Source organism: Parambassis ranga, chromosome 2 (genome assembly GCF_900634625.1).
Source record: "Parambassis ranga chromosome 2, fParRan2.1, whole genome shotgun sequence".
NCBI lineage: Eukaryota > Metazoa > Chordata > Actinopteri > Ambassidae > Parambassis > Parambassis ranga.
Window position 1 is genome coordinate 29,984,976 of NC_041023.1, and position 15,435 is coordinate 30,000,410.

A 15,435-nucleotide genomic window follows, 5' to 3' on the forward strand; every position below is an offset into this window, starting at 1 on the left:
TAAATTCAAATTTGAAAGTTGGTCAAGTCATTTTAGCACTGCTTAAAACCAGGTAGACAGAGGTAGACAGAGATTTAATGTACAGACTTTTCTGGCTGTTTCCACGGGGGTCGCCGCAACCAAAAACAGCCAGTTCTTGGTAGAATGCTAATTGAGAGGCTGCAGTTTAATTAGCATTAGTGCAGAATCCTAATGATCTTACTGAGGTAACGGATGGATGTGAACACAGCGACAGGTAGTGGTGGTGCAGAATTAATGTGAGAGAAAAAGAGAGAGAGACAGAAAGGTGAGAGAGAGAGAAAAAAAAAATCAACGGATCTGCCAATTAGCTTTTCTCTTTCGAAAAGGTTATTCATTTGACAGCACCAAAGACGTCTTGGGAATACAAAGGATTGAGAAGACAAGAGGTTTGCAGTATGACTTGCAAGTTTTACCAGCCATTTTGTGTGTTTACTTGTGATTTTCTGAACTTTATGTGTCTCCCTAATGAGCTTTAAGTGTTTATTAAGCCTTGACTGTGTGACTCCAGCAGTTTATTTCACTTAGACAGTAAGAGTTATCTTAAAATGTTTTGTGTTCACTGTTTGACACACCAACACGTGCAAAATGCAAAAGAAAACACACATAAATAATGCAAACTGTGAGGGGTCTAATGGAAGCACAAATAGCACAATATACTGTATGATATGCCTGCTGGAGATGGAATGTGATTTCAGTGATAGTGAAGATAAGGAGAGGGTAGATGGAAAGACAAAAATAAAAAAGAAAAAGTTATTTCAGCGTTCTAGAAATATTCCCACTATTGCAAGCTAAAAGCAGAGATTGAGATATGTCAAACCAATTATTAATGTGAAGATATTGCAACATTAGCACCAGCACTTCCAAATTGACACTGATATCACAGAGCACTGAGAGATATTCTCTACAACCATGCCAAATATGATGACATTCATTTTGACAATGGTACTTCTCCAAATATGGTTTCCAATCTGTCTGGCTGTCATGCACGACAGGCATGTTGACAGCCTAGTTAACTACATATGAAACTGACAGCTGACAGACCGGCATTACAGGAGGCAACGTATCCACAACGAGGCTGCAGCAGTTCAGAAGCAGTCTTATCGGAAGTGTCTCTACATTGCTTAGAGGGTAATATCTGAAAATACCTGAAAATTGCGGTACATAATAAATAATGCATATTTCATTAGATATACATTTAAGGCTGCCACTGCATATTCCTACACTAGGCCTTCTATACTCTCTTTGGCATAAGAGTCCTTCTTGAGGTTCTCTCCTGACCGACAGAGTACAGAGACATCCAGTGTCAGTGGCAGAAGAGTTAAAGGGAAGGGAATGATGAAAAGGAAGGGCTGATATGAGTGAAAACTTTCTCTTTCACCTGCCGAGCTAGACAGGTATTAGCATAGGCTCTGCATCTCAGCAGAGAGCACAAGCAGACCAAGACAGTTCAGCTGACAGGTGAGGCCTCCAGGTTTATATGAAGAGTGTCAAGCTTTAGTGCAAAGGGTGGGATCTGATGCAAAATGTCCCACTGGGCTCAAAAATATAGAGGGATCTTATGGGACATACAGGATTAAACAAATCATGTCTTTACTCACCTCCACACTCATGCAAAGCCAAAATTGGGAGTGATTAGTGAAGACAGTTGCCTTTCTAGATAAATGGTCAGTGGTTGTCAAGGACAGTGTGACTGCTATCAGAGAACACACACACAAAAACAGGTGCAGCATCCACTCCTGTTGATTTCCTCCCCAGTAATATTGATTGCCTTTCTCCTCTTCCCCTGGTGTTCTCTCTAACAGCTTCTCTCACCGATCTATAGAGTAAATAAAGGCAATGCTGATAGAGAAGGAGGGAGAGAAAGAGAGAGAGTATGTGTGTGTGTGAGTGAGAGAGAGTGAGAGAGCTTGCAATTCTGTTTTTTCTCAGACTAGTAAGGTGATTTCAAGGTTGATTGGAACAACAAACTATACGTTTGAAGAGTTTGAAGAGGAACTGCTTGCTATACATCCCTTCAACTCCTACCAGTACAAAGTGGATGTGGGTGGGAGACTCTGTGTTCCTTTTGTTTTGGTCTTTTTTAAAGATGCATTGTTTTTGTCTTTGGTCTGTGGTCAGTGAACTAGGCAGGGTGCCTGTTTTTATTTTTTTCCTTCTTCTTTGAAGAGATATCTCTAACTTCAGACCAGGGCAGGCAAAACATTTCACAAGATAACACTGCATTGAGTATAAACACAAGATCCTCCGTTATCATTCACAATATTTATCCGTTTCTTCTTTGGTCCACAGCACTGCAGAATGTATATTTATTTACTTATTACAATAAATTAAGGTATAAATGACTTAACTACTATCAAATAAATAGTGGTGTCCCCAAACATATTTGACATATTTGGCAATAAGAGTTTTAGATGACAAAGTTTTGATTGATTTGAAACCATAAACTCCACAGGAAGTGGCAACACCTAGTCATAGAAAAGCATGTTTGCTGCGGTTAATAATTACGTCTGACAAGGACAGATCTGAAGAAGGTGATGAACAAACTCTACTCGAGTTTAAATATTTTAATAATATGAAATATGCAAGTAGCCAAAGTCTAGATAAGTGCCCTACTATTATCAATGTGCTCTTGGAGAGTGGGAAAGGTAAATTACCTTGCTTGCTCTCCACTAAGTGTTGCATGAAGCTGGCAAAAAACAGAAAACTGCCTAAAAGCTGCTGTGTGGTGCAGTGCACTACCAATAAAAGCCTGAACATTTATTTTTATAGAATACTTTAACCAGACAAAGTGATAAACATGAAAAGATGAGGTATCAGCAGGATTCTAATATTCACTATGTCTCCATGTGCAGTAAACATTTTGTCAGCGTTACATATCCAAATATTAGTTTGAGAGACTTATTTCTGATAGTTAAGCTGTAACATCTTGCAGGTGGAGATGCTTAAAATTAGAAAGCTATGCAAGGTTTGCAATAACAGCAATAACGACAATCGTTTGGTAACTTTAGTTATACATCAAGTGCTAAGACATATGGTCACATCCACAATGTTGGCAGTTCAGTTGCTAGTTGTGTACTGTTTCACCAATTAATAACTGATCTAATCTTTCACACTTAGAAGATCAAAAGGTGCAGTCTGTTTCTCTTGACACTTTAAATTAATCAGTTCCATAGATTGCAAATATGATAAGAATTTGAATTGTTAACAAAAGAAACATACAAAACTACAGTTTGAAAAACACAATGATTGAGAACCGTGCCGCTATGTGTGTCCTATATTTTCTATGTATCTCTATGGTTGTTTTTTTTTTCTTTGGGGGTCTGCTGGGATGTTTTCTATCAGGCTGTGAATCAGTCCTGTTAATGGCTTTGCACTAGTGCTGACCTCACACGAGATGTCATTAAATAAAGTGGGCACAGGGAAGGAATGGAATGATGCACACGGGGAGTTTGCTCGGGGACCATCAAAGCATAATTTTCAAGGCGCTGTCATCTCAGTGTGTGTTTTTATGTGTCCAGACAACTAATTATTTTCTAATTATCCTCAAGAGACTTGGCAAAACTGACCCGGAGGATAAAAGTGACATGTTTATGTATAATATATATGACTGTGTGTGCAGTATGTATGCATTAGGGATGTGCACCCACACGACCCATTATGGAAGCCAATCTGTACTACCCAACTATCAAAAATATGCTTTAATCAACCACCTGATCCCAGCCTGACCCACAATCCCTGCCTCAACCATTACTGTGTGTTTATATTTCTCTAAATCAGTTATAATTAGTCTGAAGGCTGCTTTGTCTTTGAACAAATCATGAAAAGATAGCCTGAGTCTGCCTGATGTTTCAACCTGTGCAGCACCATGTCCATGTCTACACAGTATGCATGTGTGTGACCTTATCAATTAGCGCACAACATTCAGCAAGTGGTCTGTTATTCCACTGTCTTATAGCGTTAGCAAAGATTTCCCACAGCTCGTGCCACTGAGTTTTATCTGTCCATCCAGAGAGGAAGTGAAAAGATAGCATGAAAAAAATCCACTTTATTAGTTTTTTTTCTTCGTAGTCTTATGCATTTGCAACAGCAGGGCTATGACACCAACGGTGACTTGATGTTGATATTTTATTAAGTGAAAGGTGAATCTATTCTAGGTCTCAAAGCCTACATTTGGAAAAGCAAAACATGCAGGCTTTATAAAAAGTTCACAAGTAAACAAAACCAAATGCATTGAGCAGATGAACAGAAGTGTTCATAGAGCCTGTCTGCCCTTGTGGAGGTAGCACTCAGGGGTGGTTCCAATTACACCAAGACCCTGTTAAGTATTCACAAGCTGGGGGACTGGAAGCAGTGAGGAGAGACTTTAAGAAAGGCAGCCCTGTGGTTGATCAAACCCACCAGGGTTGTGCATTTTACATGTGCTTGTGTATCCCTTGTGTGTGGGAGCTACGTACAAGAGCTACTGTAACCTGTTTCCTGGCCTTATGATGTTCAAACCTCCAGACATTTGAGATTTACTTAAGCAGCATTTTGGTTAATACTTTAAGCTCTATGCTTGTTTTGGTGCTTTGACACTATCTCTTCACCAATAAAGAGTGTGTGTGTGTGTGTGCCTGCCCTTTCGTCCTTGTATGTGTGTGTTAGAGGTGAGCTGAGGTGAGCCAGTTCTATCAGGCTAAGTGTGACAGGCCAATCTGTGGCCCCCCATTTGGTCTGACTGTGAGCATGTCAAGTGTGTAAATAGATTTGTACACATACAAACATACAAACACGGACAAACATATCAATCAGTTCATGCAAGGTTCCCTGTTTTTTTCTCTCTCTTCAATAGGAATTATAGGAATTTATAGAGGTGTCACTTCATACCTTGTCTCTCCTAGAGCTCTGAATACATAATCATCATTCTGATACCCATTTTTTCCATTCTTAGACTATTCTTCACTCATCTGTTCCTCTGTCCCTCTCTCTTTGTCATGTTGTCATTCATTCTCTCCATCTGTCACTCCGTCTCCTCCCCTGTCCACCTTCCTTCCCTCTCTGGGTTTCAGTATGTTCTCCTGACATTCATACTGCCTCTTTGCCCTCACCATGTCCTCTCAGTGCCAGCAGGGATAAGGGTGTTAAATGTACTCAGTCTCACTTGCACACACACATCCACACATGCACACACAGACACATATACACACAGTCTACCCTAGGGTTAGCACCATCCACAAGAAACCAATTTTCAATTTACAGGGGAGTGGGAAATCTCCCATCTCCCTCTCCAATCTTGGTGACAGAGGTTTGACAGCAGCTCAGGTGTTTGTGAATTGAGATGATCTTAATAGTAAAACAAAAAGATAAATGCAGCAGACAAGTTAGTAATGATAAGGGGGTCATTTGTGGCAAGAGAGATAATCTCCAAGATCTCATTCAACAGTTTCCTACAATAACAGAAGCTATCACTCTCCTCGTGTCAGCTCCTGAAGGTTGGAGTGGTGCCCAGCAGAACCTTGGCAGTGCCCACTAGTGTCTGTGCTCTCACCAGGCTCTGGTTTCAGGGCTGGTAAACAATGCCAGTGGTTAGGTTTGGTAATGGATCTAAGGGGGACGGTGGCACAATGCTGAACCCCATGAAAGCAATCTGAGACTTGGCCTAGGCTGGCTAGAGGTGCCTCTGAATGCTTAACGGCTGCAGGGGATGGATTGTTGGGCATGGGCCCAGGCGTCATGGTGGTAAGAAGCAGGCTAACAACCCAAACACAGCAGCACCCCCAAAAATGTGTGGTAACTATGTTGGAGGCTCAGCACATGAATGGAACAGAACTGAGACAGCACAATATTTATATGAATGAAAAAATATACATCTATGGTAATTATAGTAGTACTTACATGTTGTGCAGAACACACCAGCCACAATGGGGGTCTCCTGATCCAAGACATTCACTGCAGGTGGTGTACTGACCACATGCCTCCACTGGAACCCTCGACAGCTGCAAAGAGATATACAACAAGGTTACTTTCAGTAAATATATATATAAGGTTTGAGGATTAATAAAACTTATAAAGGAAATAACAAAAATATTGTTATGGTCACTTACTGCAAACAATCTATGACTACCAATAGATTGTTTGTTTGCGGAGACAAGTTATACATACACAAACACCACCAAACTAATATGCAAAATATTTCGCATCATGACTGACTTATAAAAATGTTGCTTGACAGTTTCCATCTTTTTTTTCCATCCAGCTGGCTCCATATGGAAACTTGACCACTTGAGACGGCAGTCCATCTATTATGATATATAGCCCTGCCAATTCAAACTGGCATTGACTGGCACTGATTGGCATGGGCCTCGAGTGACCGAGCGCAAGGGGCAAAGCTGAAGTAGAGCTCAGCTGTCTTCCTCCTCCTGTAACCATGGTAACAGCATACTGCAATAATAGGTGTTGCTGGCACTTTTGATTAATGAGCCGTCATTGGTGGATGACCGCTGTCACTCAAACTGCTCAATGATGACAGCCAGGAAAGAGAGACGACATCATCAGTGTAGGACTGATATTGGGTTATGATGAGGGTAAGACGGTATGAGGATGTAAGCGCCTGTGTGTGTCTGCAGTCCTACTTGCTGTTATTTCAGTTTTAAAATAGCAGAATTAGTAAAGAACAGAAATAGGTTTTTGGATGAGGATGAACATGGCAATGTACTTTTTTTCAAGCATAATAAATACATGTAGTTCAGATGTATTAGCTCTCAGATTTAGACAGATCTACAAATAGGTGCTGGGGATCAAATTATTATGCATACTGGTCTCTTTTTGTTGCATCTTTGGATATAAATGATGTAATTATACATGTCTCCACAGCACATTTTACTGACTAAATTTCATATTTGAGGGTATAAAAGGGCCATAATTAAACCATGCAATGTAGGGCATGACTGAATGTAACGAGAGATCAGAAATGCTTATGCTTAGTGGTATCTCTAAAGCACAGCCTGGCACTGACAGCGGTTCTCTCTGTTGGACTATCACACAGCACATCTCTGCCTGACAGCCTCTCTCTCCCTCTTAAATAAAAACACACCAAGTCAAGTCAGTATTACACACAGCCATGGTGGAAGTCATATTTCAGCACATGTGCGCATGAACCACAAAGACGTACATACTGTCACTGAAGTTAGACTGACACAGTGGCATGATGGAGTCACTCTAAAAAGCTACATCACTCCCTCTCTTACTCTCTACATTTGTGTATCTTCTGTGTATCTCTGCAAGTACTATAAATAGTACACTCAGGCAACACATGCTCATAGCACACACACACACACACTGACACAGATTCGCACACAGCTGAATGAATTCAGAGGGGGCGTATCTCCTTGTCAAAGTCAAGAGGAATCCTGCATGCTATTACAGATTAGAGACAATGCAGGTGCATCGCTGTGTGTTAAGCTTCTGTGTGTCTTTATCTGTGTGCATGTTTGTGTGTGTGTGCGTGTTTTGAGTAAAAATAGCTAGTATGTTTTGCCCTTCCTACTGTGTAGAGGTATATTTGCATTAGGTAGATAAAGGGAATGAGTTTGAGATGGAATCAGGGAGATAGTGGAGCAATGGTGTGTGCACATGATCAAACTCGATGCTGATTGTCACTGCACAATGCATCTCACAAGATAGATTTCCTCCCTTTATGTCACTCTCCACCAGGCCTGCTCCTCCTGCAGCCCACTGCCAGCTAAATAACCTCTTACTCACTGAAGAAAAAGGCCATTGTGATAGCCTAGGGAAGGCCAAGCCTTATCAAAAAGTGTAAGTGTATGAAACCACAATTTCCTTGTGTCTGCGCATGTGTGTGTGCTTATGTCATCTACGTAGCCATGTCACCGCACCAAGTGGTTTGTCACCTCACCACCGGACCGCAGCAAACAATGCCATCATATCTGAACGCTTTATAATTTAACACTTCATCAGTGGCAGATGCACATATATACGCCACCCACAAGTACACACATAGAGGAAAACACACTGAGGATTAGTCTGTAGAATAGAAGGGACCTCTTGATGCCTATCGAAGCCTCAGACGCCTGCATCTCGGGAGATGGTTTTGTCAACAGATAAAAACACACACAAACAAAGACAAACACACACCACATTCAGAGCTGGGCAGAAACGACTGGTGCCAATGTGAGTCCTCTGTTCCAGAGCACACATCCTGATATCATTCATTCTCCCTCTGTTTCTGTCTGTCTGTCTCTGTCACTCAGACGCTCTGAGGTGTGTAAGATCATACATTCATCATCTCTCCAGAGCTTTGGTTCTCTATCTGGCACACATACACACTCACGTTTGCTGGCAACACTTTTGTCTCGTCTTTTATCAAAAAATTGAGGGATTTGGTGGCTAAACGACCCAATGCACCCCTTGTCCCTCTCATCTCGATATCACATTCATTTCATGCTATCTTCTTCGTGGGCCTCTGCCAGTGAGGCAACCATTACAGCTCACTGTCTCTTCACTGTGACTGCGCTATCATATCAGCAGGGATAAATACAAAGGATGGGGAGCATGGCATTTATAATTCCCTCCTGTTTCAGGTGAGTAAATGACAGCCATTACACCCTGCACTCTCCTTCCTTTCACAATAGGGAGAGATGGAAGCTGCTGAATGTAATCATGCTTTTAAAGGAGGCTGGGATCATCCAGAAGTACTTGATGCCTTAATGTGTGGGGAAAAAGATGAAGACGTACTTGATCATTTGGGGTGGTGGCACAATGGCTTCAAATGTGTGCGTGTATATATATATATATATATATATATATATATATATATAGTAAGTGTGTGTATGTGCGTCTATTGTAGGAGATGGGTGCCAATGGGGGGGGAAAGGAGGAAGAAGCTTTGCTTTAGTGTATTTAAAATTTTCACTCCACTGAGGAGATGTTAAGATTGACTTTGTTTTTCTTTCCTTCTCCTCCCATACATGCCAGGGGCTGTTGAGCCAACCTGTAGCAGGAAAGTGATCATTTATTAAATCTGCAGAGACTTTTATTATCAACTAATTCTTCTGCTTCATCTCTATTCCTCTCTTTATCTTCCTCTTTCCCTGCCCCCTCCACTTGTAATTAAACAGGGATTCCACCTGCAGCCAAACTACAGCACTCCAAATGAACAGAGAGAGGAAAATTAAAGTGATAGTCCAATCCTGCTTTACAGCCCATAGGGCTCACTGAGCTTCTCTTATCTCTCCTCTTCCTCCCCCAGGCTAGCTTCGTCTTTTTTCTTCTTCCCTGGTGTGAGTTTGTTCATTAGTTCAGCAGAGTGTTGGCAGTCTATCTTCACTATTGGCCCGGGAAGCAGAAATTAATAAGAAATCATTTGGGTTACATGTGATGTCGTGTTATTTTAACAAACACTTTGCAAGCTGACCATGTTGTGCATGTGGCAAAGATATATTGCTGCTTATCATGGCAGTCATCTCCAATTAAATATCCTCAAGTTATGCTGCAAGCAAATCTGCCACAATCATTAAGCCTTTTAAGTGAAATCATTACTCATATACACAACAATGAATATGAGTAATACTTCCTGACCTGTAGTTATCACTGCACTCTTGTAAATAGAAACGTGTCTGCTGACCACAACCAATCACCAGCCACCTCTGGATGATACACACACTCTAACGAGGGCAATGCCTGATAAGATATCTGTTTGTTCTCAGCTAAACCTCTCAATTTTGCTCACTTATTCCCTCTTTCATTTGCTGTTACCACTCCCCTTATTCATTGTCCTCCCCTGTGTCCCAGCTCTCTCTTCTTCAGATGAATAGAGGAGAGATTGACATGAGAGTCAAATGAAGCGAGGGACACATCAGCAAGCCGCTGCCTCGTCACAGCTGACGCACCACTCAATCCGTCAACTGTAGACCAACGGGGCATTATATCATAAACTGAGTTAACAGAGCAGGCCAGTGGCTGCAAGTGCAATATTGTTTTCATTTGACATTCCTCAGGTTAAATGACAAAGCCATCCATTGCACTGTCAGGACTGTCAGTGCATGACAAATGACTCGGATGCAATCAATCATTTTCACTTATCTTTCCATTCCAAAGCAGATATGCACCTGTGTGCAAAAAAAACAGTTTAACAAACTGGAAGTATCTTACCAATAATACTTTTCAGATTAGAATAAGACATGCTCTGCTATAGTTTTACCATCTGTCATCTCTGACATGTCTTGCCATACCAAATAAGCAACACAGCACGCCAAGCTCAGCAACAACACATTAACAAAGTGCAACTTGGCCTAACATTATGGTAATTTCCTATTATACTGTAAGTCCAACATGGAAATGAAGCTGCCCCCATTGAGGCACATACATACAGTGTCTAAATCTGCACAGGCTGCAACATCTTGCCCTGGGGGCACAGCTTGGTTAGGAGTAAGGCTGAATCAAGCAGATGGGGTGTACAGCTTGGACATTTTCCAGTAGCCATGATGCTGTCAGATAATGCTGAATGTTGACTCACATGAACGACAAATTCTATAAAAAGTCTGCCTGTTATATGGAATAATGGGCTTGCAGCAAAGGCAACTTACACAATACGTAGAAAATAAATTGAGAAATACACTGAGCGACAGCAAGCGAGAGGAAGAGGGAGAAGACAAAGGTAAAACTTCAAAAGGGACTGTGAGCAAGCCCAGAGTTCACGGCAACCTTGTCTGCCCCACTTTGTTGACATTTTTCAGAAGCATGTCAGGCAGCAATGGCTGCAACAGATCAGCTCTGTTCACTTGCCTTGTTACACCACAAAGAGCCTGCAGCTAAACTGGGACACAACATAATATGCACATCTAAACACCTTCATAACTCACAGCCGCACACTGGAGGGGTGAGGAAGCCACACTCTAAAGGATGTGGTAAAAAGTTTCCCGCTGACAGAAATTAAAGGATGCTGGTATTAAACATCTTTGATGAGATGCGAATACGCGATACTTTCACAAATTGGCTTGTTGGATTTCCCTCAGGGGGGTTAAAAACAGAAAAAAAAGCATTTTGACTTTGAACGATCTAACCCCACCATAGTACACATTTTCAATAATTCACACTTACAGATCTGCATTTGCTATACTGAATATAAATTATTTAGCACAATGAGAGAGGCAGTCACAGCACTTTGCAGCAACAGTTTATGCTGAACATAAAGCCTTGGTACTGTATGTGTTGTGAAAATCACATACCTACGAAAAAAGCCATGTAGGAACATGGCAGATAGAATCTAACCTTCGACTCAGCAGCTGCCAGGGTAAGTCGATGATTTGGCTGGGTGGCTGTAGGGTAATTGTATGACTATGGGAACACCAAAGGATGGGCTGAATGACTAAGACACAAACAAAGAGCTGCTTGAATGGCTCCCAAATGCCCTCAAACTCATGTCAAGTCTAAGCAAAGCCAACTACGGGGTAACATGCTCTGCTAGTAAAATCCTGTTTAGAAAAAGGTCTTTCTCATGTTTGAGTCCACGCTGAAGGGCTTTATTTGATTTAAGCTTAAGAGGTTTCTTCAGCAATTGGTGACCACAGATAAGGGTTTGTGTTACTACAAGAGTGGAAGAACTCAGAGTGTCCTCTGAGACTAAGAAAAGCCAGCACTCCAGCCCACCCTTATAGTCAGAATCCAGATTTGAACTTATCCTACTGCAGCCCTAAAACTGCTGATTTGGTACCTCATCTCCAAGATGAAAAATGTGCTCAGTGGACATCATTTTGACAGTAATGAGCTCTTTCTGGAGGCAGTTAGCTAGACACACAACAGTAATAAAAATAATTATGACTTTTTTATACTCATGTTACCTATTTTGTAGGCAATCTTTTTTGTTAAATATGGAAAAGGAAGAACCAGTGCATTAAATTCTATAAATTATTCATATCTGTGTCAGTAACTATTCATCACTTCAAGAGGTGATGAATATATTTATAGCACATTTTAAAATGGTTGCAGTGTGATTTGCACTAATATTTGTTATTAATGACCTAAGATCTACTGATACCGCCTCTCTCCTCCTGCCAGTTGTACCCAGATGTGTCTGACAGATCAACCAGTGTTAACATGATAGTAACACAGCAGTGGACTATGGTAACAGCTCATATTAACAGTGGGATTGACCTGCCCTTGTCAATCAAACTGCAAACCTAACATTCATAATCACACTGTCCTCTTTATAGGAGAGCATCTATTTAACCCATTAATAGGATGGCTGGTGTGTGTGACAAAGAGAAATATCCCATTAGAGTACACCCAATCACTGAATTAATGAGAGGGAAGGGATGGCAGATTACACTGCTAGTGAAGAATAGGGTGAACATTTTCAGGAATGTAGCAGTGGGGGATGGCGTATGGTAAAAATGACAATGGGTAGTCAGAGAGGGATAGAGAGGAAATAAAGGTGGAGAGAAAGGAGATGAAGAAAGAGCAGCAAGATTACAGAAAAAAGGCTGAATCCTCATTCGCCTTCCAAATCCTCTTAAAAGAGAATAAGGGTTGTAGGAGAAAAAGTCTATAACCCTGTTAGGAAAACAAACCAGACAGTCACAGGATGGAGGAAAGACAGAAAAAATAAGGTACCAATGACAAAAATTCAATGATTAGAAGGCAGAGATGATCATTTGTGTTTCTGTTTGTAGCCTTCTTCTCTAATAAGTGTATAATTTGACACAGGCAAGCAGGGTATACCATGACTGAAGCTGGATATATACTTCTATGTGAACATGTTGCAGTTGTCCTACCACATTGTAATTTATTTACAAATGATTATAGTTAATAGTTTTGTTTTATTTATGCAGCACAAGCAGAATATGTCATACATTATGAGTGTGACATCTGTGTAGCATAGAGGCTGAGTAATCAAATTGACTTTGTGAGGGAGACAATTCAAATAACAATTCTCACAGAAAATTACATTTTTAGCTAGATTAATAATATATAAATGTGTTGATTGATAAAAAACAAAGACAGAGTAATCATTGTATTATCTTAAACTCACTCTGTGATGATTGAGTGAGGCAAAGGTTGGTTTTGTTTAGTGTTTATAATTACAAGTTTAAAAGTCTTTTCTCAAATTTGCACAGGTTGTTTTCATCATCAGCTGAATGGTTCAGAAATATGAGCACCTAGACCCTCTTCAGGCATCACCATACATCTTTCTTGGTCTAATCACTAGGGCATCCTTATGTAATCTATTGTGTCATTTTTTTGTTCTTCAATACCACTGTCTATCTGCCAGCATTAGCATTTGACCTTCTCTGCTCAGTTGCAAACTCACAGGATCTAGAAGTGTTCAGGTTTTTTGTCCACCCCATGACTGGCATCACCAATCCGAAAGGGAGCAAGGCTAACAAACAGCATGGGATGAGCGGTATCGACCACTTTTGTTCTCAGCCTCTTGTGGGCACCTTTGCTTCTGTCTTTCTATCACGTGCGCCGCACTGTGTGTATTTCTGCTTCATTCCAAATATCACACTCTTCCCTGAGTGTGTGGATCCCAGGTTCCCAAAACCAGCAGGTGGCCTTTTGCTATCGACCAACTCTGCTGCTTTAATAGTGATTTCCAACGCAGGGGATTGGAAATGTGCATGTGTGTACGGTTGGAGGTTATTCTGAACTATCTCAACGATGCAGCCCTGGAGTCAATATTTCTGTATTCTTGGATGGCCACAACATGCTCTTTGAACTTCTTGAGGTTAAGAGCAAAATTTTGTTGTTTGCTGCCATTTTGTCTTTGGATTTCTAAAGATTTTGGGACCAGTAAAGGCCTTTAATCATAAACAGTTTTGTCTTGAGGCAATAGCATTGATAAATTTCAATTAATGTCAATACTTATGCAATGGAATAAAATAAACATAACAGTCAAAAAGACAAAGGATTGATTATCAAACAGTTTAACATTATAAAGGCTTTTAGTGAATCAGTGCAGCTATACACTCTGATATTAATTCACTCAATCTTATCTTGTTCTTTAACCACTTAGCCCACAAAGATGTCTGTGTGTTTGTACACTGGGTTTATGAGTGTATTTTTCTGTGGGGATCTGTTCCTGTGTTCATTAACTGCTGCTCTATTTGTGTGTATGGTAATTCCCAAATGCTCCTTCCTAAACAGTTAGTGGAGGTCAGCCCTGTAACTGGGCTAATAGACTAATTACAACAGCCCCACACATACACACACACAAGTGGACAAAAAACCCTCACTCTGCTTTTTTCAATATAAGCTAATTGGCATGCAAATTAAAAATGCTAAATTTGTAACACGATGTTGGGCAATAACAGTGAGACATAAAGGAATCTAATATAATGGCAAGAAATGGAAATTAAGTATTCCTAATAATTCATTTGTTATTCTGTAATATCTTTTATAAGCCCAATTACATGCACTGCAATCCAAAAGAGAGAAAAACAAATTCTCACATTGCTGGTTAACAGATTTGCACAGAAGAGCAGTAATTGGATGCCATGACAAATAGCATCCTAAATGTCCTTATTCAGCTTACTCGTGTCTCCCTCCCTTCCTCTCCCACTCTCTCTCCATCTCTGCAGATGGACTGACTGAGTCCTCATGAGAGGCAATGAGAGCTGCATTTAAAAGGGCACCTTCGACTCACTGTCTGTCTGATATTTAAAGTGTTATCACAATAATCTGGGCACTTAAAATGTCCCAGCATTTACACACAACAAACAGAATGCAGCACATTAGTAAATACTGATGCCTTCATGGTGCCAGAAAAGGTCTAATAATCCTCTGGAAGCTGCAGACAATGTACAGGGGGTATCTAGACTGTTGATGCCAACAACAGCAACAGTGGCCCTCTGTGATTATGGGTGGCATGAGATAAAGAGGAGGGAGAGGGGGCATGATATGCATATTATCTGTACTTCAGAGCTTTTGCAATATTATTTCCAACAGTCACATTAATAATGAACAGAGGAAGAGATACACTGGCAGCTTGGTTTGGCCTCCATGATCTTATTATTTTAATAGTGCCTGTTTAAAGTGAGGATGCTATGGTTACAGTCATGAAACTACGGCCTACTTTTAAGTGCAATTCTTAAATTATATTGTTTAATGCTATATCTTTACTTTTTTTTGTTTAGTCAAAGAGTCAGTCTGCAAGAGAGAGATTTGTGAAACACTATTAGCTCAACATATATCCTAAGTAGCTACCTAACATGCATATAACATATAATACAACAGCATGCCATGGCCATGCTTGTAGAATATAAAAAGACAGTCACAGTGTGCAGTGTGACTTTGTGCAGTGCTATTTTAGATAGGTTTTGCCTCAAATAGAGGTGTTCACAGTCTGTGTGTCTGTGTCCATTACACGGAGTGCAGCTATTTTGCTCCACATTCCATGTCATCAAAGGTACTAAAAGA

General features: G+C 40.6%; 1 protein-coding gene across 2 annotated transcripts in view; it reads right to left on the bottom strand.

Annotated features, from left to right (window-relative positions):
- plxna4 (plexin A4) overlaps nt 1-15,435 on the bottom strand; it is a 193,925-nt gene that overhangs the window by 63,190 nt on the left and 115,300 nt on the right. For both annotated transcript variants that reach the window (XM_028432887.1, XM_028432876.1), the window contains exon 5: nt 5,896-5,996. In XM_028432887.1, coding sequence (XP_028288688.1) covers nt 5,896-5,996 — 101 coding nt within the window. The remainder of the gene's footprint in view (nt 1-5,895; nt 5,997-15,435) is intronic.